The 23,834-nt window shown below is 50.3% G+C and overlaps 1 protein-coding gene across 1 annotated transcript in view; it reads right to left on the bottom strand.

Annotated features, from left to right (window-relative positions):
- The window catches only part of Lhx4 (LIM homeobox 4), a 40,078-nt gene extending 17,464 nt beyond the window's left edge, over positions 1 to 22,614 (bottom strand). The window contains exons 1-2 of the mRNA XM_041663048.1: positions 22,539 to 22,614; positions 5,064 to 5,235 (exon numbers count right to left, since the gene is read on the bottom strand). Of these exons, the coding sequence (XP_041518982.1) occupies positions 5,064 to 5,235; positions 22,539 to 22,614 (248 nt within the window). The remainder of the gene's footprint in view (positions 1 to 5,063; positions 5,236 to 22,538) is intronic.
- Between the last annotated feature and the right edge of the window lie 1,220 nt (positions 22,615 to 23,834).

Below are 23,834 nucleotides of genomic sequence, written 5' to 3'. Positions count from 1 at the left end.
GACAGCTTCTGCCCAGAGCCCTGTCTGGCCCCAGGCTTTTTACAGCTTCAAACCCCAGCCTCTGACCCTAGAACAAGCCTTTCTCTTCCTTTCCTACCCCTGCATGGACATCACTGCCCTGATGAGAACGGCTCGTAATGTGAACTAGCTAGAGCTTGCTTCATCTTCCTCAGCCCTAACAGTGACTCTGAAGGTCTGATTGATGTTCTTATTCCCGCTTTAGAGATGGTAAAGCAAGGCCCAATGAAGTCTGATGTTTCAAGTTCACACTGATCCTGGCTTAAAGCCTAACTCCTACCTCTTCTACGAAGTCCACCAAGGAGAGGGCAACCTCGTTTCTTAAAGACAAACCTGTATTCTCTGGGCTTCTGCTTTCAAATCAGATAAGGAACAGAGAGGCTCTGGTCACTGAGGGACTAAGTGGAGGACACCGGCGAAGACCTGTGCACAGCCAGCAAAATCACCGTGACAGCCAAACTGTCAGCATGCTGCAACACAGCGTCCTGGACCGCAGGGATAAATCACACAGCCCCAAGGACGCTGCCTACCTGCCCTTGGCTGACAGCCACCTGGAGATTGACTGGCTGGGGGAGGGACTGGCAAGGCAAAGGGAATGCTCACCCACCTAGCTCCCTGGAACAGTGTCCTTCACTCCTTGGGAGAACCCCTTAGCTACCTATCAGGGTGAAGGCCTCAGGATCAGGTAGGTATCCCCCCAAAGCACTATCTTTCAGATAGGAGTCTTCTAGCGTCACAGCACCCTAGAAAGCCTGAGTCTATCACCCACAGCCCCCGACAGACCCCTGGTGGACCAGGGTAGCCTGAAGCTCCCCACATCCCATGACGACCTTGAAGTCTTCCCTTTGTTTTCCTGGACACTGTATGAACCTCACAGCTGTCCACTCCACAGCCACTCTTGCTCTCTCAAACCACATCCATCAACAGACCAGTTTCTCTGTGGCTTAGCCCCTGACATGCTGCTAACACCCTCCCCACTCTGCCACCCTACCCGGACATGGACCACTCTAGACAGTTACAGGTCACCTCTACCAGATACCCTCAAAGCTGAAGGAGGGAGAATAGAAGAGGTGGGAGCAGCCCTGGCCCTGACAGAGGGGGCTCTAACAGCCATACCCTCCACATCAGGGCCAGGTACCCAGAAACAGTCACAAAAGCCCTAGTGTCTTGTGGACTTGGTTACCCACTACCTTCTCCCCACTTGAGAGGCCAGTGTGCGCTCTGACCCAGAGAAAGGCTGGGTGCTTGCTCTTTTGCTGACAAGTCGCTAGTAAAAGATAGGACAGATACCACCAAACGCCATCTGGGGTCACCAAACTGCTTCTACAACTCCGTTTTGCAAAATGACCCAATGCACTGTAGATCTTCTATAGCAAGTGACATCAGAATTCTGCCATTTCCTAAGAAAGCAACAAAGCCCGGGGATGCTAAGGGATCTGTTTGATGGCACCAGATCAGGAACCCCGCTCCCAAAGCAGGGAATTCACCTTGGATGCATTGTGCTTCAGTTGGGGAACTCCCATGGCTCCCAGACTGGGCTCAGAAAGGCTCCCAAACCCCTGCTTTCCTCAGTCCCTGGCCCTAATACAAGGAGACCGGTTGAACACATGCTCTGGGAAGAACCTGCTTAACAAATGCAGCGCAACAGGATTCAGGATGCCTTCTGCATGGAGGGTGGCCCTCCTAAGCCCCCAACCAACTCAGTAAATTACACCTCCTCATTCCTATGTATTACTACCTCTCCCCTTGGGCTTGAAGATTTTTATCTCCTTTGAAGAAGAGAAGCTAAAGACCCAGAAAACAAAAACAAAAACAAAAGAAAAAACCTCAGCTGTTACTAGGCAGGTCAGAAGTCAACTACTCCATAAGAAAAGTGTTGGGTTTACAACATCGCCTCCTGCTGCCTGTGACCAGTCTTACATCGCTCCCTGGTGGAAGGATAGCCAGGTCCTGCCCATGTGGCTCTCAGTTCCCACTCTTTGCTGCTGAGAGAGTACACATTCCAAGGGCACACCACACTCTTGACTTGCAAACTTCACATCAAACTCAAGTGCGGCTGTGCACAGCAATAAAGTAGTTGCCTTGCCCCACACTGTGGGCAAACAGATTATCCCAGGAACTCAGAACCACAGTGAGGGTCAGCAGAGCAGGTGAGCCCTATCTATCCCTGTCTCAGGGCAGGGTTATGCAGCAGCTGCCAGAGAAGACTACAGTGTACTTCCTCTGTTCCTTCAAAGAGCACAGAGAAAGGATTTTCCCTGGCTCTGACCAGTGTCTTCCAGACTCCACAGTGGAGAGCACACTGCAGCCCAACCGGCCAAGTGCTCACTGTGATTCCATTTGCAGAGTCCCCAGAGGTGTGATTCCTGACAGCCAAGTGTGACAAGAGGGAGTGTTCCTGCCACACCCCTAAGTTTGTCTTGGCAGCACTTACTTGCATGGAAGCAGGTGACATTTGATGAGCTGTAATAAGGAGAAGGTTGTCCCTGAGCCCCAAACAGGCAGCCGACTCTAAAGTACTTCGGATAGGGAGTAAAGTTCTGACTAACAGCCTGCCTGCTCCCTCCCGGTCCTTCCCTGGGATAGGATCTACAGCATCAGTTTGTGCCCAGAAAGCCTCAGTCCCAGAATTGGGCAAGGCTCATAAATCAAGTCTCCTCACTGGACACTTGGAAGCTGCCAATCTTCCCCTCTGGTTAATGGCCTTGGCCTTCCACTCCCTGCACACAGCACCCCTCACAGAGCGAATGGCCTGCTTCAGCACTGAACCTGTGGCCAGCTCCCCCTCCACCAACCCTGACCCAGCTCGGCAGGCGTGCAGAACAAAGGGAATAATTATGGCTGTGTTTCCCAAGACACCAAGCAAAATATGGGGGAAAAAAAAACTGTTTACCAAAGCCCTTGTAAATCCATTGTGGAATTTACTACTTGTTTCTCCAACCCAGCAACAGTCTTTGGGCAAGGGCTGGGTGTTTCTGTGGAAGAATAACACAGGTCCCCAGCCAACGAGGAAGATAAGACAGGCTCAAGAGGAAGGAGCTTGTCTGAGTCAGCCCTGTGAGAGAAGGGGAAGGGAGAGGGTATGATGCCTCCCCAGGACTCCCGCTACCAGGAGCTGTTCCCTGAGTTTCCGTGGAGGGGTGGGTCACCCTTAAAGAGTCTAGCAGGAAGGGGACCACAAGGAAGCAGTGAATGAGGACTGGAAGGAAGGCCTGTGCCAAAGTGCCACCAGGCAGTTCTGCAGGTGAAGGGACTCTAGAGAAGGAGTGATCTGGGATCAGGGCCTGAGCTGTGGGGCAAGGCAGCTGATCTAGAGAAGCTTGTGGACTTCAGGAAGCAGGCGAGGGCCAGTTAGCAGTCACTTCTACAAGGCTGAGAACCAAGGTGTGGGGAGGCCATGGAGGTGGGGGCTGCTGGGGTCCTGGACTGAAGGGCTAAGGGAAACTTCTGATGGGGACCCCCCCCCCCCAGTCCATGGCTCTGGTAGCCTCTGCCTATACCACGCCTGCTACCCTAACCTGCCAGGCTAGGGCAGTCAGAGTCCCTGTCTAACCCAGGGGTCTCTCAGTGCCTGGCCTACCTCTCTTTCCGTGTCTGAGAAGGTAATTTAGACTTTGCCTCACCTCTGGAGTTCTCGGAGACTGTCCCAAAGTACAGGGACAAACTGGAGGGTGTTGCCCTCATTACAGACAAAGGCCACCTCTCCCCCATCCTCCTCTGGCCCTCCTTACACACACACACACACACACACACACTACCAAAGCAACCCACCCCATGAGGGCTGCCATATTGCCTGGCCAAGCCATCATTGAGGCAGCAAGACAGAGACAGACTTTGTCACCCACTGAGCAACAGTGTGAGAGGAAGGGGTAGTAGCAGAGGAGCCAGAGGTGGAGAAAACCAAAGGAAGATGGGAAAAAAGAGGAGCAGTAACCCCCCCCCACCAAAAAAAGGAAGGAAGAGATAGGGTAGGTAATGTTTCATTGAAGGAACTAGAGAAACTCAGAATTTCCCAGTATTTCTCCTCCTTGTGCCCAGAACACACACGATCAGGGGGCTGTGCACTGCCCCTCCATGACTGGTGGCTGGTGGCTGGTCATGGGTCCCAAATGCTCCCCCAGGACTGGGTGAGCCTCCCTTCTCTGTTCTCAAGGACTCTCAAGGCTCGTGTGAGTGAGGACAAGGCTCAGTGTCACTAACATGTCACTATCCCCACACACATGGTTTTCCTTTGGTTGGGTAGTCCATGCTGACTAAACCATCAGCCTTAGGTCATGAATTGGTCCTAGGAAGGAATTGAGCAGTTCAGAAAATAAATTCTGGGATATTCTCCCTGACCCAAAGGTCCAGCGGGATTTTCCTGATGAATTCAGTCCCAGAATGAAAAGTCCAGAAGAGCTTTGAGAGTGTCGGGTGACCTTTCTTCCCAAGAACTTTACACATATTGTCCTACTTAAAGCCAATATGTAACGAGAGTTCTATTTATAGCCTCATTTTAAGGATAAGCACATCAGGGCACGTAAAAGTTAACTGACTAAAAGAACACAACCAGTAAGCAGTTTCAAACCCGGACAGGACTGGGCTCTTGACTATCATGTGAGCCCACCTCCTCATATATTTCCGTCCCAAATAACAAGACCCATGGAGCATGGCTTGAATCCCTTAGAGCAACCTTCCCTTGCCTCTGAGGCCTGAAAGCAGCCAAGGAAACACCCAGGAAAGCTCCTCCAGGTGTAGGGAACCAACTAAAAGCACCTACTATTGAGAGTCCCCCGGCAAACCCTGAGCCCCAACTCACTAAGACAGAAAGCACAGTTCCTCATGCAAAACCTGACCCATGCCCTCTGCTACACCCCCAGTCTGAGGATCCCCAGAGAAGCCAGATAGCCAATGGGGCTGAGAGGGGCCCTCAACAAAGGGCTTCAACAGGATTCCTCCAACTTCTCAGGGACCGAGACCCTGCAATCTCCCAATCTCCCACTGCCTGAGGGAAGACAGGGCAGCCAAGAGAGGAGCTGAGGAGCGGTAGGTAGGCCGTGACTCACTTGAAGAAGTCCTCCTTGCAGTAGACGCTCCCGGCCCTGGAGAAGCACCTGTCGGCCAGCTGCATCTGGCAGTCTGCACACTTGAGACAGGAGCTGTGCCAGTGTCTGTCCAGGACCTTCAGGATGAACTTATCCAGGATGTGCTGGTTGCAGCCAGCACACTGTGGGATCTCTACGGAGAGAAGAGAAACAGTGAGAGCCTTCCACAGCCAGATCCTTCCCAGTCCTCATGGACCCGACCCCAGGAGAAGAGAGAGAGAGAGAGAGAGAGAGAGAGAGAGAGAGAGAGAGAGAGCCTTTCACAGCCAGATCCTTCCCGGTCCTCATGGACCCGACCCCAGGAGAAGAGAGAGAGAGAGAGACAATGAGAGCTTTCCACAGCCAGATCCTTCCTGGTCCTCAAGGACCTGACTCCAGGCTGCCACATTTTCACTACAAGGTGAAATTCAAGCTGTATTGAAAACATCAGCCCAAAGTGAAGCATGTCTAGGCAGGGACTGAGACCATCTGGCCTAAAAGGCAAACACTATCAGGAGTGGGGTAAAACCACAGTCCAGGCCTCAGGGTGTTCAAGGGAATCTCAGTATCTTCATGACCTGAAAAAGACGCCATGACTGGTTCGAACTGTGTGTCCCCTCCCGTGCTTCAGGCAGGAAAGGCATAGATTGGTTTTCCAGCTTGGGTTCTAAGCCAGGGGTGGAATCCAGGGCCTCACATATACTAGGCAAGTCCTCTACCACTCAGCCACATCCCTAACCCCCAGCTTGTGTTTTTGGTTGATGGGAGTTCACCAGAGGTACTGAAAGAAACTTAAATTCAGAGCTGAGTCAAAAGGATGATGGCTGAGAAACAGACCTGCGTCATATTGATGTGGGTCTTAGTAGAGGGAAGGAGGAGCTGTGGTTGGGATGCCCTCCACAATCATGGCAAAGGCAACGAGGTTCTGAGGGTGGGCATTAGCCCTAGAGACAGTGAGCTGGCTCCTCCAAGCTGAAAGTCACTCCGCACCTGGTAATGGACCACTCTCCGCTACAATGGCCAAAGTAGGTTCTGTTGCCTGAACTGATCTCTAATCGCCTCCCCATCCTTTTCCTGGGCCAGTAGCCTGGACCACTACTTCAAAGTCTATAAAATGATCAGGCTTCTACAGCTGGATGAACAGCTGGATGTGCTAGTGTCTCCAGTTATTTTTCCTTATGCTCACACACACACACACACACACACAGAGAGAGAGAGAGAGAGGGGAGGTAACAGATAGTAAGACTAAGCATCAGGGTTTTAGCATTGACCCTCCCCTAGCCACCTCTGGATAAGCAATCATAGGGTTCACAACCATGAGTTTCCCTTATCTGCTACAATTAATTTTTGCTAATTGTCTGCACATAGTTACCCCCATTGGAAAGCGGGAGCCTCAGGGGCAGAAGTAGTGTTTCTCCCTCACCCATTAGCAGGTACCTGGCACTAGAGGACAGCTTCCCAAGGTTATCTACCAGTCAGCAACTGTTCCAACCCTCACTACCCACACTCCCTTGAACTGGCTCCTGTGTTCCCTCCATGCTACACCAAACCCAAATGGCTCGTGAATCCTCATGTTTCTCTACTCATGTCATGTTCAAGAGAGGCATACAAATTTTAAATGTTAGCATGGGAAGGCATTGAGAAAAAACAACATATCAAAATCTTGATAACCACTGAGAATTCCCCTCACTCTCAGTGGAAAGGCTGCCATGGAGAATGCAAACAACAAACGCCAGGGAGGACGTGTGTGGGGAGAGAGCCCTCTACACTGTTGATGGGAATATAAATACTGCAGCCACCGTGGAAAACACTGGGGCTGTCCGTAAGAACAGACCCGACGTGCCCGCAGTGCCATTCCTAAGTACATATCCTAAGGAAACACCGATGGCACGCAATGGAGACACCTCCTGCATAGCCACGGTTACCACAGCACCGTCCACCATAGCTGAGTCGTGGGATAGGTGTCCATCAACAGGTAAATGGATAAAGAAATTAGGGTATGGGGCTAAAGAGATTTCTTGAACAGTTAAGAGCACTTCCTGGTTTTTCAGAGGACCCAAGTTTGGTTCCTAGTACCTATATATCAGGAGGCTCTCAAACTGCCCATAACTCCAGTTTCAGGGGATCTAATACCCTCTTCCGGCCGCTGTGGACACCTGTACACATGTAGTGTACACAAATAAATAAATAAATAAATAAATAAATAAATAAATAAGAATCTAAAAGATAAAAGAAGACGGAGCTGAGTGTGGTGGTGCATGCCTTAAATCCCACCCCCCAAGAGACAAGAGAAGACAGGTCTCTGAGTTTGAGGCCAGCCTGAGCTACATGTTCCAGACTAGGTATAGCAGCATAGGGAGACACTGTCTCAAAAAGGGGTGCGTATATTTACACAATGGAGTTTTTATTCAGTCATAAGTAATGCAATTAGAACTGAGCAGATTCTAAATAAATTTTTGAAAAGATGGAGCTGGAGCATTGGCTCAGCAGTTAAGAGCTCACATAGGACCAGCGTTCTGTCCCTAGCCCACGTGTCTCACAAACATCCTTAACTCCAGTTTCAGAAGATCTAATACCCTCTTCTGACATCTGTAGGTACCAGCCAGGGACATGGCGCACAGACATGCATTCAGACAGAATACTCATACAATACAATACAATTAATAATGAATAATTAATTTTAATAAATTATTAATTATATCAATACGGCAATTATATTGAAATTATAGCTATTAGTGTATTAATTTAACAATTGCTATAGTAATTAATTAATGCAATTAATAATTAGTAATTAAATACATCTGAAAGTAGAAGGGGACTAGGTGTGCCTATAGTTCCAGCAGTTGGGAGGTAGAGGCAGGAGGATCGGAGTCAAAGATAGCCTGAGTTACATAGAACATTTGAGGCTAGTCTGGATTACATGAGATCTTGTTAGAAGGAAAGAAAGAAAAGAAGGAAGGAAGGCAGGAAAGCAGGAAGGCAGGCAGAAAGGGAGGCAGGGAGGAAGGAAGGAAGGAAGGAAGGAAGGAGGGAGGGAGGGAGGGAGGGAATGCAGGCAGGCAGGCAGCTGACTATTTGGCAAAAGAGAGTGAATGCAGTGTCAGGGAACTAGAGAGATATGGGGCAAGCAAATGTGATCAAAATATATTATACACATGTATAAAAAGCTCATAATGAAACTCATTATTATGATTATTATGTACAATTAACGTATGCTAAAAGAATCTCTTGCAAACATCCATGTTCAGAGAAAGCTTTCCCGACTATCAAGACACTTGAACTTGGGATATTTGCTAAACCTCGTCAGTAGTCCTGTAACAGCCAAGGGGCCGCCTTTTATCCAGTAAACTCCAATCTCAGCTGTCCCTTTCGGAGGAGCCGGAGGAGCGCCAGCCTTCAGTGACAATCAAATCTGCTAGGCTCTGCCTTACTCCTTGACTCCTTTCTCAAATACCAGAAGCACAAAGGAGGGACATGCAGGCGGACACTTGTTAATTGTCCCAGTTTGCATTATAGGATTTCTCTTTTCTTTCTGCTTCACTGATATTTTTTTCCAAGGCAGGAAGGTGACACACACCTGTTAGCCCAGCACTTAGGAAGCTGAAGCAGGAATGAGAGCTTGAGAAATTAGGCTTTATGGTAAGACCTTGTCTCAAACAAAATTAGTTTTCCTCTGTGAGAAAGGCATTTTTAACTGGTATGTACTTATGGAAGAGTTCTAATTGCCCATGGTAGTGACTTAACAAGAGCGAAGGGAAGGACACGGGGATAACGCGTGGATTCTAGAACCAGACTGCCTGAGTTTGAACCCTAGCCTTTTCACCTTGGATAAATGACCACTCTGCCTCAGCTCCTTACTTGGAAAACTGGGGTGATGAGGCCAGTCCTGCCCTGTCTCCTGCAGGATTACTGTCAGGAGAGGGCAGGGCGCACAGCCGATCTCCATGGGGGTTCTCTGTGGTTACAAGAGAGATAAGCACACTAAGGCGTGGAAAATCCTGCCGTGTGTCTGTGGACTTCATTTTTCCTGGCCGTGAGCATTTCTCCCACATAACTCACTACCCTCCAGTGCAGATGCAAGAAATGACCATCGTGGGGGCAACCCCGAAAAGCTTGAGGCATAGCTGGCTGCCTCAAAGTATTCATCCAGCCACTCCTGTAGACTCTCTCTGGGAGGGCACCCCACCCCTCAAGAGGCGGGGTGAGGGTGGGGGTCTGGGGAAGGCTTGGGAAAAGTGCAGGCTGGGAGAGACTGCAGGAGGCAAAGCCCTGTGTCCAATAGCCAGGTCAAGCCAAGCCTCCTGCAAGGGACAGTGGCGGCTTCTGTCCTGAAGTGGAAGGGTTGGGTTGGCGGTTAGCAGGAATGGCTGCTGTTGCATATCTGGCAGGGAGAGGCAGACAACTCAGAAGCCTTCCAGAACAAGCGAATCAAGGACAAAAGGTGCAGAGCCTGCGGAAACTGAACGAGGACCCTGCGGGCGGGTCACAGGGCAGTGGCCACTTGACTGCAGTGTCCCGCTGCACCAGCCACTTGCCACCGCTGGGCATGCGTCCTACTCAGCAGAGGAAGCCTAGGTCATGACGCCTCACCGCCTCACCGAGGACTTCTTTGTGGAACTGAGCAAGCTAGCGGCTGGATTCTGAGCGCTGGATTCTGAGCCGGCTCTCTCTTGGCTTCCCAGGCCACAGGCTAATCCTACCCGATTGTTTGGTCTGTTCTCTAAGGAAGGATACGACTGTATTTCTCCTCCAACCTACCAATGCATGTGATGAGGGCGAGGATGTATGGCCGTAAAATTTATTTCGAGCAAGGTACCTAGCGGGAGACTTAATATGATGGGTATTCGAGAGCGACTACATTAGGGCTAATGTATGCAGGGGCCGCGCCGGAGCGGGAGCGCAGGCGGAGCTCCGCCTGGAGCACCAAAGGCTGACAGGAGAGCCGGTTTTCAGCCAGGAGACCTCACAGCTGGTCTAGCGGGGACACCCAACTAGGGGTGGCCATGGGAGGCACTGGAACCAAACTAGACCTTGACTTTGGCACAAACGTAAGGTAGAGATTAAGGGCACATTTTATGTTCAAGAACCTCTCCAGATTGTATTCCAGCTGAGAGACATGACAGAGAAGGGGAGAATTTAAAGATAACTGAGGGGCAGTTGGAAAGACCCAGGGCGCGCAACAGTAGGAATAGTAAACCCAAGTAGGGATGGCCTGTGGTGCACTGTAGCAGGTCTCAGGACTTAACTCCACGTTTACACAGCTAAGCAGGGAGGAAGAAGTGTCGGCAGGGTCAGCAGTGTGCCCAGAGCCTATGGGCGGCGGGGTGAGAAGTGAGTCTAAGCCTGGCTGAACTCTTTAAGGCAGGCTAACCCGGGGCCAGTGCTGAAGACTGACCCCACCACTCTCAGCCTTACATTTCTAGACAGAAAGTGGACTCTTGTGCTACCTAGCAAATGCAAATATTTGAGACACAAATTTAGGATTTGTGTCATCATAGGATGGATGCCTAATGCCCATGGGAGGGCTGGGAGCCAGAAAGACCCTGTCCATGAAAATCTCCTCAGCTGGAGGCGCTGGCTTCTTGATGGAACCTGTCAAGTTCAGACCCATCCCCCCTCTTCAGTAGGTGCTCATCTGGGGACTCAGACCCATATTCTAGGCTACACAACCCCATTGAAAAATTTCAAACAGCTACAATGTCTTTTTGGTATATTAAATTATTATTGTTATTATTATTGTATGTTTATGATTTGAAGAGCCTACCCAAGACAGAGGTCATGGAACCTTCCCACCAAGACAAAGCTACACACACCATTTTAGAGGCATGAGACTTTCCAGCTCTCTAGTAAGAGCAACTTCTGGCTAGTTTTAGTAACATCACAAAGTCCTCCTTTGGAAACTGGAATTAAGAAGAGTCCTAGAATCACAAAAGACAGGTTTCTATCTGTAAATTCAACTCCCAGTAAGAGAAGTCGTTTCATTTGAAGTGGGAGTTTTAATCCTAACTGCACAGTAAGTGCCCTATAGTGATGGTCTCTGCAGACAGCAAACTCGGGTTTAGAAAGACAGCAGAAACTCTGGGAGAGCCAAAGAAGGAAACGGTGATGCTGAACCACACAGCAGAGCATCCAGTGACCTGCAGAATGACATGGCTCAGGCATGGACTTAGGTCCAGCTGCATGTACACACAGGCACCGTAATCACCCATGCAGGCCTCCTCCCAGGCAGCCACGCCACGCTCATAGTCACAATACACACAGAGAAACCCAATCACAGATAAACAAAGGCACATCCTGTGACAACAGCCTTATCTGGCTGGATTCTGTCATTTTATAGAGGAGAAATGAAGGCAGAGACAGAGTCTCAAAACTGATGTTTTGCAGAGTGACTAGGATACAGATGAACCACTGGCCAAAGGTTACACACACACACACACACACACACACACAGATGTGCACATGTACATGGGCGCAAACAGGCCACCTGTTTTGCACAAATATGCACACAATTATGCACCTATACACAGGTCAAGGCTTTGTCATTTTGGTAAAAAGCCAAGCCTGAAGACAAGTTTGGTGGAAGAAAGCCACTACCGGACTGAGGGCGCTGTCCAGCAGGGCTGGCTGGGAGAGTGTGCAGGAATGACACAGGAAGCTCTGAGGGTCAAAACTCCTGAGTTTTGTTTTGTTTTTAAAAGCATTTAATGAGCCGGGTGATGGTGGCGCACGCCTTTAATCCCAGCACTCGGGAGGCAGAGGCAGGCGGATCTCTGTGAGTTTGAGACCAGCCTGGTCTACAACAGCTAGTTCCAGGACAGGCTCCAAAACCACAGAGAAACCCTGTCTCGAAAAACAAACAAACAAACAAACAAAAAAGACAATTTAAAAGCATTTAATGCTGCGTCAAGTTTGGACCTCCACATCCCTCGGTCTGCCCTCTTGCTTAAAGACTGGAGCCAGACCTATATGAAGGTCCCAGGAATGAGCAAATAACTGAACTTCTCTGAGCTTCAGCTCCCTTCTGCATGAAATGGGAGTGATAATATGGTACCTGTCTGTTATTGCCAGGTTGTAATCACATGATCCCATGTGCCAATGAGCACAGAACAGCCAGCTCTACCATTGCCCAATAGTTGGTTCCCTCCTCCACAGCCTCATAGCACGTCACCAACAAGGTGAGCCATCAAGATGGCTTCAGGACTGGGGCTGATTCTCAGAGTCGCAGAGCTTTTGTCTAGCGTGTATGAGCTTCTGAGTTCAACCTCAGGTACTGTCAAGAAAAGAATGACTTTGCATGTCACCATTTCCCCCATATACCTTTCTCTCTCCCTTGCTTCATGCTCACTCAGAACTCTCCTCCTCCACGCCCTGACTTTGGAAACATCCAGATGTCACCTTTCGAAATGTTGTCCCGGAGGATGGAAAACAATGCAATTGCAAGACTTTCATCTCTTTGGGAACAGAGATATCTAGCAGGCTCCTCCTCAGAAGGAGGGCAGATTTGCCCACCCTCGTGTGAATGGTGAAAACAGGGATGCACTCACTTTCCATTGTGTAGACAGATGAGAACCGGAGAGGCTCTAGTGAACGTGTGACGCTTCCAGCATGGTTCTTAGGGACATCTAAGCGTCCAAAGGACCATAGAACCTTCCCTGGAACCCTAAGATATATCATTCAGTCGATTCATCAAGAGTCTAGAAGACCCAGAGGCTGCCCTCAAAGCTCCTGAAGTATTTGCAGGAGGGCCAGGCCAGGCTTAGTTTTCAGATTGGTCCAACAGAAAGTAAGTTGCACTTTTAAGGGTCCAATGTCTCCATCAGGAGTTTCAGGAAGCTGGCAAGCGAAAGAGACCTGAAAAGATCTAGTGTGGTCTATGGCAGATCACGTCATCCATCCCCTCTTGTGATATCTAAAGAGCACTGCCCATTTTCATCCCTACCTCTGGTTCTTTCCACTTCCAAGAAGCTTCTCTCAAGGAATCAGAGGCCACCAGGAAACATTTCAGAGGGTATATGTTCACTGGATCGATTTTCATTCTTTGAAAAAAACGGTGTTTTCTATCTCTTTGGTCACAGAAGGTCAACAGGGTAGAGAGGGGAAATCACTAAGTAGACTACAACACACCCAGCAATGCCTTCTAAAATGTACTTAGGAAAGGGCACCTTTCTGGGGAAATGAATCAGTTCCAGATCTTCCCGGTGGAATCACAATGCTGATGCGGGGCTCTGATGGATTTAAAGCAGGTTAGTTTGTACTGATGGGGATAATGCCCGACTGACCATGCTCCAGAGCCAGATTAACATTTGTGAAATCTGGACTTGCGGTCTTTATGGGGCATTGCTTTAACTGCCTTGTGCATGGGCAGAGTCCAGTTCCTCAGCATTGGGCTCGGCAGTCTGATGCCTAGAATGGGATTCCTCCTGGCTGCTTCCAAGACAGGGCTGTGTGGAAGATGCTTCTCCCCCCTTCCCTGTTTGTAGACCTCACAATGCTGCTCTCACTCAGTTTGGTCATCTTGGGACATCAAGCAGTGCTGTGAGTCTAGTCTCTCGTGGTCATTTATCTATTTCCAGACCATCAGAAGGTCCTGAGAATACGGGTCTTCCCTAAGGGCAGGCACATACTTGGGAACTGAACCAGGGTAGGACCTTCTTTGTCTCCAGGACAGTTTCTGGGGCTGACTGAAGGCCATGGATTCCACTGATAACACCAAGACCACCTCTCTCTAAGACTTTTCTTCTCAAACTCTTGTATAGGTAATTCCACGGGAATAAGAAGTTGGTTGATGCAAGTTTCAAAAACTTCAATTTGTTTATTTAAGTTTCTTTACTAACTTTTTTAAACGGGCACACATTCATACACAACTGAATTGTGCATACTCTCTTTTTGAAAAATTTCACTCCTGCCTTACATGTAAAGAGGAGAAAACAATGGGCAGAGATGTTTAAGAGCAAAGCAGAGAGCCATTTCTTGTTTTTTTGTTTTGGGTTTTTTGTTTTGTTTTGGTTTGGGTTTGTTTTGTTCTTTAATTCTGAGCTTGAGAAAATACAATGTAGAAGCTCATTTGCTCACTCTGGGAATGGCCAGCTCTAAAGTGTCCCCACAAGCTAAGACAGGACATACCGAGTGATAGCACACTTGGCCAGCTCACCCCTAAGTTCTGCAACATCTAACTCTTCTAGGCATAGATCAGAGATAAAACTATGTTGAAATTAAATTATAGTTTCCTGCTTGGACAACTGTCTCAAAAATAAACTTTCCAATTCAAAGGTGTCGCCATTATTGATGGCAATAAAATCTAATTTTCTGATCACATGCTCTCTTGTAAGTTGTCTGATAATTGTGGCTATAGAATCCAGGGCTGGTTTATTCAGTAACTTACAATGAGAAAGCCTCAGGGCCAGGGTTCTGTTATATGAGACAAATTGTAACTAGATGCATGTGGCATTCCCCACTTTTCCCCCTGACTCAACTCTTTGTTACTGAAGAGATTTAGTACATTTTTATTGAGCAATTTATAGTTACTTTTTAATATTTTTATTTATTCTCGTGTGCTTTCAAGAGACACTAAAAAACTTTCTAAAATGCCATAAAATCATAAGTGATTTTCATAACCTAGTTAAAATAATCTCAAAACCAGCATTACTAGAGGACAGAATTCTGATATTAGTTATTTAAAAACAAAGGGAAAGGATGCACTGAACACCATAATATTTTGTGGTGAGAGACAATGGACAAGCCACAAAAATCTGGGAGGAAAAATCCCAATTTAAAATTTGGCACCTCGTTTAAGGTAATCATATTCTCTAGATGAACATATCTATTTTCATGCTTGAAATATATTAATCTACAAGCATCTTGTTAACTAGTTCCTACATTGCCCCCTGGTTTGTTTCAAGGAATGTCTTCTCAACTGGAAGAGACCTAGTCAGTCTCCATGCCAGCAATGACCCACGATGGTGGCCTTTCCTTGGTTCCCTTCTATTCTTTCCAGCTCTCTTTCCCCGAAAGATCTTATTTGTTTACCTGGCAGTTTGAGGTCTTTTTGAAAAATCTCTTTTGTTTTGTTTCTGCTTAGCCAGTTAAAAACAAAAACAACAAAAAACAAAACCTCCAAACAACAATAACAAAAAACAAAACCCCAGCCACCCTTTTAGTAATGAGAGAGTGAATTCAAAACGATTCTGGGGAGTCAGTTCAATGTTACCATTTTAAAGCTGTTATTTTGGTAATATTTTCATATGAATCCAGTAGCACACAACTGGAATGTCATGTGTATTTGCAGAGAAAAGATTATCTTCCAGAAGATAGACCGCTGTGGAATTAGTATCCTTCACTGGGATATAAAATATTCTGGCAACTGTAAATAAAACAGAAAAATACACTGAACAAACCCGTAGCTGTCTGGGAATGCTGCAGACACATCCCTATTTCTATTCCCCTTTCCCATCTAATCATTGCTAAATCTCCACACACTATTTTTCTGATGTCATATTCTGTAGCAATAGCCCATATGTTTGGCAGCCTCTCTCTCATAAGAAGAAACTTCCAATTAATTTGGCTGTGAAGTTTTGCTCTATTTGTCTATCCCCAGAACCAATATTTAACCCCCCCAACATTATAATTAAAGCAAATTATAATTTAAGGGCATCCGGGGTGAGGTGCTGCAGTAAAACATCTGTGGCTAGACCTCACTTGACAGAGAGAAGATAATGGGAAGTCTGGTCAAAAGAAATCTAGGAAAATAGCAGCAGAAGTGAGGGCTCACCTCACCCCACAGGATAACCATCCAGTCTGCCTCCAATACAGTTAACTCCAAGTATATTTTGTAAGGGAGAATCAATTTTAGTTTTGCCAATTAAGCCCACCCACCCTGGCTATCTATCACCACCAACGACCTCAAAATGGTTGATACAGGCACGATTTTGATGATAGCCACTATGAAACTGAAAACTACCAAAAACAAAACAAAACAAAAACAAACAAACAAACAAATACTGTGTCTATTTGCAGCTGATTTCTTCTGCCACAGACGATGATGGGAGCCAGCGCCAGGGCAGCTTCTGTCCTACATCTGGTACCTTGTGTTCTGTTGCCGATCCTGAGGACAGGAGCTGGGTCTCACCACCCTGGCAGCTGCTGGCACACCATCTCTAAGAAAACCCCTGTGCTGTGAATTCCAGCTCAATCCCACATTCCCGCAAAGACTTCCCTAACAATGGGGAGGGGAATCACCAAGAGGAAAGATCGTAAAGCCAGCCAGCCAGGTTGGGCCCTGTCTGCACACATCTGTACTATGGGCATTGCCGGGAGAAAGGCAGGGAGAAGGGGCAGAAAATCATTGCAGAGGTAAATGGGGGAGGGGGGGCAATCGAACCATCTCCAAATCCTCAGTGCCAACAGAATGCTCCTAGTGCCACCACACACGGTAAGCTATGAGTCTCTCTAACCTTGGGTTTCCACAAAGTGAGTAACATCACCCATTGCTTCCTCCTCATCAGCTTCGTGCACACGAAGCTTCTCAGCTCTATTCTCGATAAATTTTCCTAATTGCAAGAAATGACACAAGGTCACTTCATCCAACCCCACCCATCCTCCCCCATCCACAAGTCTTCAATTAGAAGGGCACACGCATTTCCCAGCCAGAGAAATCCACCAAATAGTCACTGTGTCAACCCCAAAATTGGAGTCTCAAAGGACATTTCTTAACTCAACAGAAAGTACCCTTAATCCCAGTTAATTAATTGCCCATTCCTGCAGAACTGCAAACGCCTGCCCTTGCTCCGGGCCTCCGCCTCCGCCGCACTGAGCGCTCTCCTGCTCTCCAGCTCATCCGCTAATGCGGGTGGTAAGTAATCGCTAATTGACTGTACCGTGGAGTGAAAGCGCACTAAAATCCAAAGCGAATGGGAAATTGGGACAATGCAAATATTTAGGACTTGAGGCTGTCTACACCTGGTCAGCGGGGTCATCAGGTCACTGTTCAAACACTGTCGCCCATGTTTTTGTCTACTCAATGAAAAGAAATTGCTTTGTGGGTTCCCTACCTCCCCCGTTTCCGCTTCACCTGCAAAAAGACTAGGTCTTAAAATAATACCGGAATTTGCTGTCAGATGGGGGGGCTCAACGACGTCTGGAGGCCTCCCGAATTCCTAATCCCCACCGTATTCAGCCCACATTCTTGCCTTAACCTCCGTTTTGCCAGGTTGGAGGTGGTCCAGGCAGGCTCGGCCGCGTGCCCTCCCTGACTTCCTGCGGTTTTATCCTTTGCCTGCTTCTTTCCTAATAATTCTTTTTCATTTGTTGCACCTTCGGGTCTCTTTAGAACAAGTTGCCCTTCTTATATAAAAGTAACTACATTTTTTTTTCTGTTAAAGTTCAGGCTAGGAAAAGGCGATCCTGGAGTAGTGCGGGGTGAAATCTGTGCTGGTCTTAAGCCAGGTGCCGCCTTCTGGAAACGTGTGTGTCACCCACGACCGGCGCGGGCTCGCTTTCGCTGGCTTGGGGTTACCAACTGGTCGGCCACAGACCGAGCATCACCTATTGTTCATCTACAGCCTTGCTTTCTCTCGAGGCTGTGGGGGGGTTCCAGCCCTCTAAAGTCCCCAGCAAGGGGAGCGGAGACTCGAACCCTGCGGAAGGTGCGGGCTGTGCCACTCGGCTGCGGGCCGCCTTCCTGCTGCTCAAGAAAGCAGTGACTTTTAGAAGGCGAACAGCGCTTTTCGCTTTCCGAGGACCGGGACGCCCTGCCGGAGCTCCTGGCCGGCGCCGCGCTGGGGTTCTGTCTTTCCCAGAATTGGGAGGTCTCAGCGCTGCCTCTTCGGCTGCCGCTCCTTCCCTCGCGGAGAGTCCCGGCCACAGCTCGGAAGCAAGTCCCAGGCCCGGCCACCTTCTCGCCTGGGGTGCCAAAAGGAACCCAGAAGGGGAAGCAGGCACGGAACCGAGGGTGGAGGCGCTTCCAGGCGCAGTAATCTCAGACGATCCTGCCTTGTCCCACTCAGGTCGGCAGCCACGACCTCGACCTCTACCTCGCTCTCTCGACTGCAAGTCCCGAAGGACAATCGTGGTGGCACCTGCCTGTACCGGCGAGTGTCCCCCAAGCCCAGGGTACAAATTTGAACTCACACTTTTAGGAGCACGCGCCGCCTGCAGGTGCGTGGGGGAGGAATCTAGCTTGGCCGCTCAAGCCACCCAAGCCCACGGTGCCCACGGGGCAGCGAGAGGTCACGAGGGTCGTTCTAATTGACCCAAACACGCCACTCCGCTTAACACCACTGCAGCCAAGCAATTAACCAGTGTCTAATTAGAGCCGGATTTCTTGCCTCACTTTCTACTACGAAACTTCCCGGGACATTGAGGAACTGCCGACCGCAGACCTTTGCCCTCCACCCCCTTCACTCTCTCCACCGCGGCGTCCCTGATGAGGGTTAATCGTTAAGTCTACAGCCGGGGCGGAAGGGGCCGCGTGACTTTCCGAATTTCCCTCAGCTCTCACCGCTGTCCGAAAAGGGACTGCCAGAGCCGGCTCACCCACTCACGCTCTAGGACACCCGCTGTCCTTCCTAACTTAGATCTGCTGCGATCTCTCAGGTTTCTTTACATTTCCTTCCACTCCCAGGACTGGCGGAGGGCTGGACAGGGTTCAGTGGTTAGGGAAGACAAAACACGATCCCCCAGGCTTGAGGCGCTAGCGGGGATAACCAGCCTGAACAGCAAAAATAAATCAGGCTCCTCTTGAATGTTTGTTTGGTGAGAATGAAAGGGATCTGTACCGCACTGTAGCGGGCTGAAATTCTGTGTCGGAATCTGTTGACTTTCTCCCAAGTCTACATTCAATTTTCGGGGTCGGGTCTTCCTCCCACCGGAAACAAAGCAGAAATGGAACGGGGAGAGCTTTCCAGAGAAGTCCCGACCTGGAAAATGAGGTCCCTCACCCCAAGCTAGCAATGGGGATAGCAAACGGGGGTAGGAGGGGTGGCAGTTGGATTCCGGACTAAACCCGCTGGGGCAGTAAAGCTGTATACCTTGGTGAGTCTCTGGGAAGTGAGCGAAGGCTGTGGGGCCCTTCACTTAAGACCCTACGAAGTGTAGAAGAGTCGCCCCTTGCCATTGTTTGGCGAGTCTAGAGGGCTTACAGTCTTATTTCTGAAGAGAAGAAGGGAGCAGAGATGCTGCTTCTGATTTTACCACCGCGGCCACTCGGGACGTCTGGTCCTTTATCTTCTCAGGCAGCGGTTTCCCCACTTTCCCCACCAGCAAACCCCGGATTACGGGTGTCCTTCGCCCTTTCCCTCGATGCCGAACAAGACAAATTGGAAGAGGGGTTTAAACCCGGGGCAATGGGCAGACAAAGGCTCCATATGCATCTGAACTTTTCTAACTGTTCTTAGTGCGGGAAAGGGGCCAACCGGCCCCAAATGTGTGGCTGTGGGAACTGAGCCAGGAAGCGCTCACTATACCTGAAGGCGCTGCCCGGGGCAGGTCTTGAGAACTCACCGGCACAGTCCCAAACCCATCAACACGGTCCCCAGAAAGACACCTACAGGGAACCTTTTCAAAAGGGTCCAGGAAAAGACCTCGCGGGTGTCATGAAAGGAACCGGAGGGTCTCCCAACTTAAGGAATGGTGGTTTGGAATTCCTTAGAAGGGGGAACTGGGACCAACGGGAGATTTAAGCAAGACCCTACTTCTCTACCCCAGGTTACTTTGGGTATCACTGCCAGCCTTCTTTCTTCGGGATCTTTTGTAGCCAACCTCTGGACAGCCGCTGGTAGAGGCGCAGTCTATCAGAGAAGAGCGCAGGGGTGGCATCCCGCCCGAGAACATCTGAGCTGCGGGGCCAGGCAGGAACCTCTGTGGGAGTGAAGTAAAAGGGTGCCACTGTGCAAACAGGAGCCTACCTAGGTACTGGCCTGTGGCAGAGAAGGACGTAAGAGCAATAGTGTCTTGGGCAGACCCCGAAGGGGCAGAAGTTACTTACTACTCCAGTGGAATACTTTCCTGAGGGGAATGTGCTTTTTTTTGGGGGGGGAGGTGTCTCAAACAGACAGCCACAACCCTGGATTTAAAGTCCTAAAATGTCCCTAGAGTCCAGGGCATCATGGATACCTAGGTTAGGGATCTATACATTGTTGCCAAGTACTCAATTCACTGTGGTTCTGAGAGAAGGAACTGTAGACAGCATCTGTGAGGAAGAAGCTCAACCCAAACTTGCTTGGTCTGCTGGAGGGTCCACCACCTGTGAAGAGGCTTTCTACCTTACATCTTTGCCAGGGCTTGAGAGAGCTCATGAGCTTGGGGTTACCCTTATTTTTCCAGCATGCCCAAGGACGGATCTCATACTCTTCCAGCATGATATCGTTAAACCCTACCATTCAAGGAAGATTAGAGTTGCTTCCCCTTCCCAAGTCACAGCTTAAAGCTGGTGGACAGATCTGCTTTGTGAGGCGAGATACTGGGCTGAGAGAAAAAAAAAAAAAGTCCTGAAGTCTTCAGGGATTGGACCCTTCAGTCTTGACCAGTGCCTTCTGCAATCTACCTCCTCTTTCTTCCACTGAACCCAAGAAAGACAAAAGGAAGGGCTGACCGCCCCCTCTTGGTTGGTTTTGCCTGTGGGAGCCACACTTCCTTTCTCTCTTCTGGCTCTCTCCCCGCTCTCTGTCCAGTTCTTTTCTTTACCTCGTTAAGTTTTCCACAGTATAGGCCCAGACTCAGAGCCTTAGCGAAGGGTATGAAGCCAAGGTGATGGCCATGTCTTTTAGCAAAGCGGGTTCCTGACACTCAATATCCCTGAGCAAAGGAAACAAAAGTCAAGACAATCTAAATTTTGCACATGCCAAAAATGAGCCCTACCAGGAGAGTTCAGAATGCGGACAGGACTTGTGGACCTAAGTCATTAGCATACAGGTGCATTAAGTGCGGAAGGAGGGCGGGAGTCACGCCCACACATCCTTTCTCCGTTCACAGACCGCTCTTACTCCTGCAGCACAGCTACAAGTAGTTTAAGGACTTGAGCACCTTGACCAGGGCTCACCTTTCTGTTTGTGCAGGAGTTGTGCACGGTCTCCCTGTGTGGGCTGATGGAAGCTATCACCGATGCTGCCTACAGAATATTTTAACAGTAAATTTTCTAACGTGCAGCGAACTTTGAAACTGTTTGCCAACAGGTGACAAAAAAAAACCTGTAGGCTACAATCGAGGAACAACCTAAAACAGGCTGAAATGGAGCTATCCCTTCCAGTTTCTTCTCCAAAACTTTCCAATAAAGCTCAAGACTCTGGCTGGACAGCCTGCCGCGAGCTCTGCTGGGACAGAACCTCTGCGATGGAGAGTCGGGGCACAGGAGGGCGCGCTGCTGTGCCCTAGTCATAGGTAGTCTCCATCCGCGATTGAGCCTGTGCTTAAACCCCAAGGCGGAAATCTCTCGTAAAGTCCAGTGAGGAAACCCTTCATCTCTCTAGAGTGGCCAGGGGTACCTAGCCCAACGCAGCTGTTGGTAGGTCAAGACGTAACCAGGAGCCCGCGAGCGCGCGCTAAGCTTGAGAACCTGTCAGGTCTCTGTACAGATTCCTTTTCTTTGGCTCTCTGTCTAGAAGTCAGAGGCAGGGACAGATTCCCTCCCGGAAAATCTCTGCCATGCACTCACCCTTACATACAGAGAAACCTGGGGCGAGCAACCTGTCCGAACTTCTTGGCCCTTGCTAATTGCAGGCGCTGGAAGAAATCGAAACATCAAGCAAAGTGTCCTCACGTCTAAGTCTCTCCCTCTTCCAAACCCGCGGCCTCGAAGACTGCATACCCTCGCCTAAGCAAAGGCTGAACGCTCAGTCCACAACTTCGTTCCAGAGCTTCTGGCCGCTGCATTCCTCGGCTAGCTGGAATGTAAGGAGTGCGTTCGCTCACAGAGAGCGGCGGCGACACAGGAGGCGGGTGCCTCGGGCAGCAGCAGCTGGGGGACTTAACCAGGTTCTGAAACTACCAAAACCAAGTGTGTGGCAGGGGGCTTCTGCACAACCAGCCCCAGGGACCTGGGACTCTCCAACTTCCCGCCAGCTAGGGTAAAGTTGCACTAGCGGTTGAGAGCTTTGGCCATTACCATGGGAGATAATCATTTGAGGGGGACCACTTTTGCCCTCGGGCCTGGCCTGTAGCAAGAAACCTCTGTTGTCCCCAAACAGCATCTTCCCCAGGGTTCCCATAAAAGCAACCGGCCAAAGATGCTACTTTCTGTACCCTTAGACCCTCCACGAACAGTAACCGAGAAGCTTTTATATTCGATCCCAAACAGCCAACAGCCAAGCCTTTCAAATACTGACAGGTACCCCTGCTCTGTGACGGCCTCTGCGTCCCGACCCCTCCCGGTCAGTGCCACAAGCCGCGTCTGGCCTGCCCGAACCTGCTGAGGCTGTTAGCTGTCTTGTTATCAAATTAAATGAGCGAGAAAGGGGGATGTCTTACGTTGCATCGGCACACCGAGCATCTCCGGGAGCCCCTTGACAGCCCCCTCCGCGGGGACAGCCGCGCTCTGCATCATCTCGGAGCCAGAGGCAGCAAGTCGCAGTCTACTGAGATCTCTCGCTCTCTCCCTCTGGCTGGATTCGGAAATTTGAAAATAATAATAATAAACCCAACTAGGCCGCTGAAGTCACTGTGGAAGCAGAGTCCTCCGCCTCTCCGGGAGGACTCCACTGGCTGGCCGGCCCCCTCCCCCCGCCAGTCCTCAGGCTGTTTCAAATCCCTTTGATCTCGCTCTCCGGGGCTGGTGCACATCCCGGGTTGAGGAGATGCTGTTGCTGCAGCTCTGGCTTTTTTCCCCTCCTCCCTCCCCCGCCCTCTTGTCTCCCCCTCCCCCTCCACCCTTCGCGTGCCGGCTGCCCAGGAGGCCGCGGTCACCCAGGCATTTTGATTCATTCACACTGCAGGAGCGGCCGTGACGTCGCTCTCCGCAGGGAAGCCCGCCCTCCAGCTTGTCCTCCCAACCTGGCAGCCGGCTGCAGACCCTCGGCTGACCAGAGTCGGGGGCGTTGGGGGTGGGGAAGTCCAGTAGCCCCGAGTGCGTTCGGAGGCGCTGGAGGGCGGGGCCGATCGCGGCGGGGCGGGGCCTCGCAGCCCCTCCCCCACCCCACCGTGCGGGCTCGCGCCCCGGTGTAAATACTGCGGCGGGCTGGGCCCAGGCAGCAGGTGGTCCCGGAGCTCGGCTTCCGCCCCTCGCAGGTTTCTGCGGGGTTTCGGGGATTCCCCGCTAGTCCTCAGCATCCTTCCTGTAGGATTCAGGGGAGAGGCGGGATGGGGTAGGGCCCCGCGGACCCTCGGTTGGAGCTCTGGGTTCCCGGCTTCTCCACCCGACCGAGCGTGTTCTGTAGCTGGATGATTCCACACATCCTCCACTTTTTTTTTTTTTCTTTTTCCTGGCCCATTCCTTTCCGGCCAGTACTAACCAGACCCTGCTCCCTCTCCCCCGCGTCCGGCTGAGGCTGGGCCAGGGACAGCCTGTACTCGGCCGGGAACGCGCGAGTCACGCAGCGGGCGGCCGCGGGGCCGGGTGCCGGAAGGCGACCTGGGCCGCGCCTGGAGGTGGCGGGGCACGCGGGTCTCCGTGGGCTCCCACTCTGGCCCCGGTCTCCGTCGCAGTTGGCACTCTCACCGCCCAGGGTCCAGTCCTGACCCCACCCTCCCCGCGGCGGGGCCTGGGTCTCCAGGCCGCTTCCACCCAGATCGGCCTTCTACTAGCTCCCAGAGACCGCTCAGCGGAGC

Source organism: Microtus oregoni, unplaced genomic scaffold (assembly GCF_018167655.1).
Source record: "Microtus oregoni isolate MIOR12 unplaced genomic scaffold, Mior012 000013F_ref0000133, whole genome shotgun sequence".
Lineage (NCBI taxonomy): Eukaryota > Metazoa > Chordata > Mammalia > Rodentia > Cricetidae > Microtus > Microtus oregoni.
This window is presented reverse-complemented; position numbering and strand designations above follow the sequence as displayed.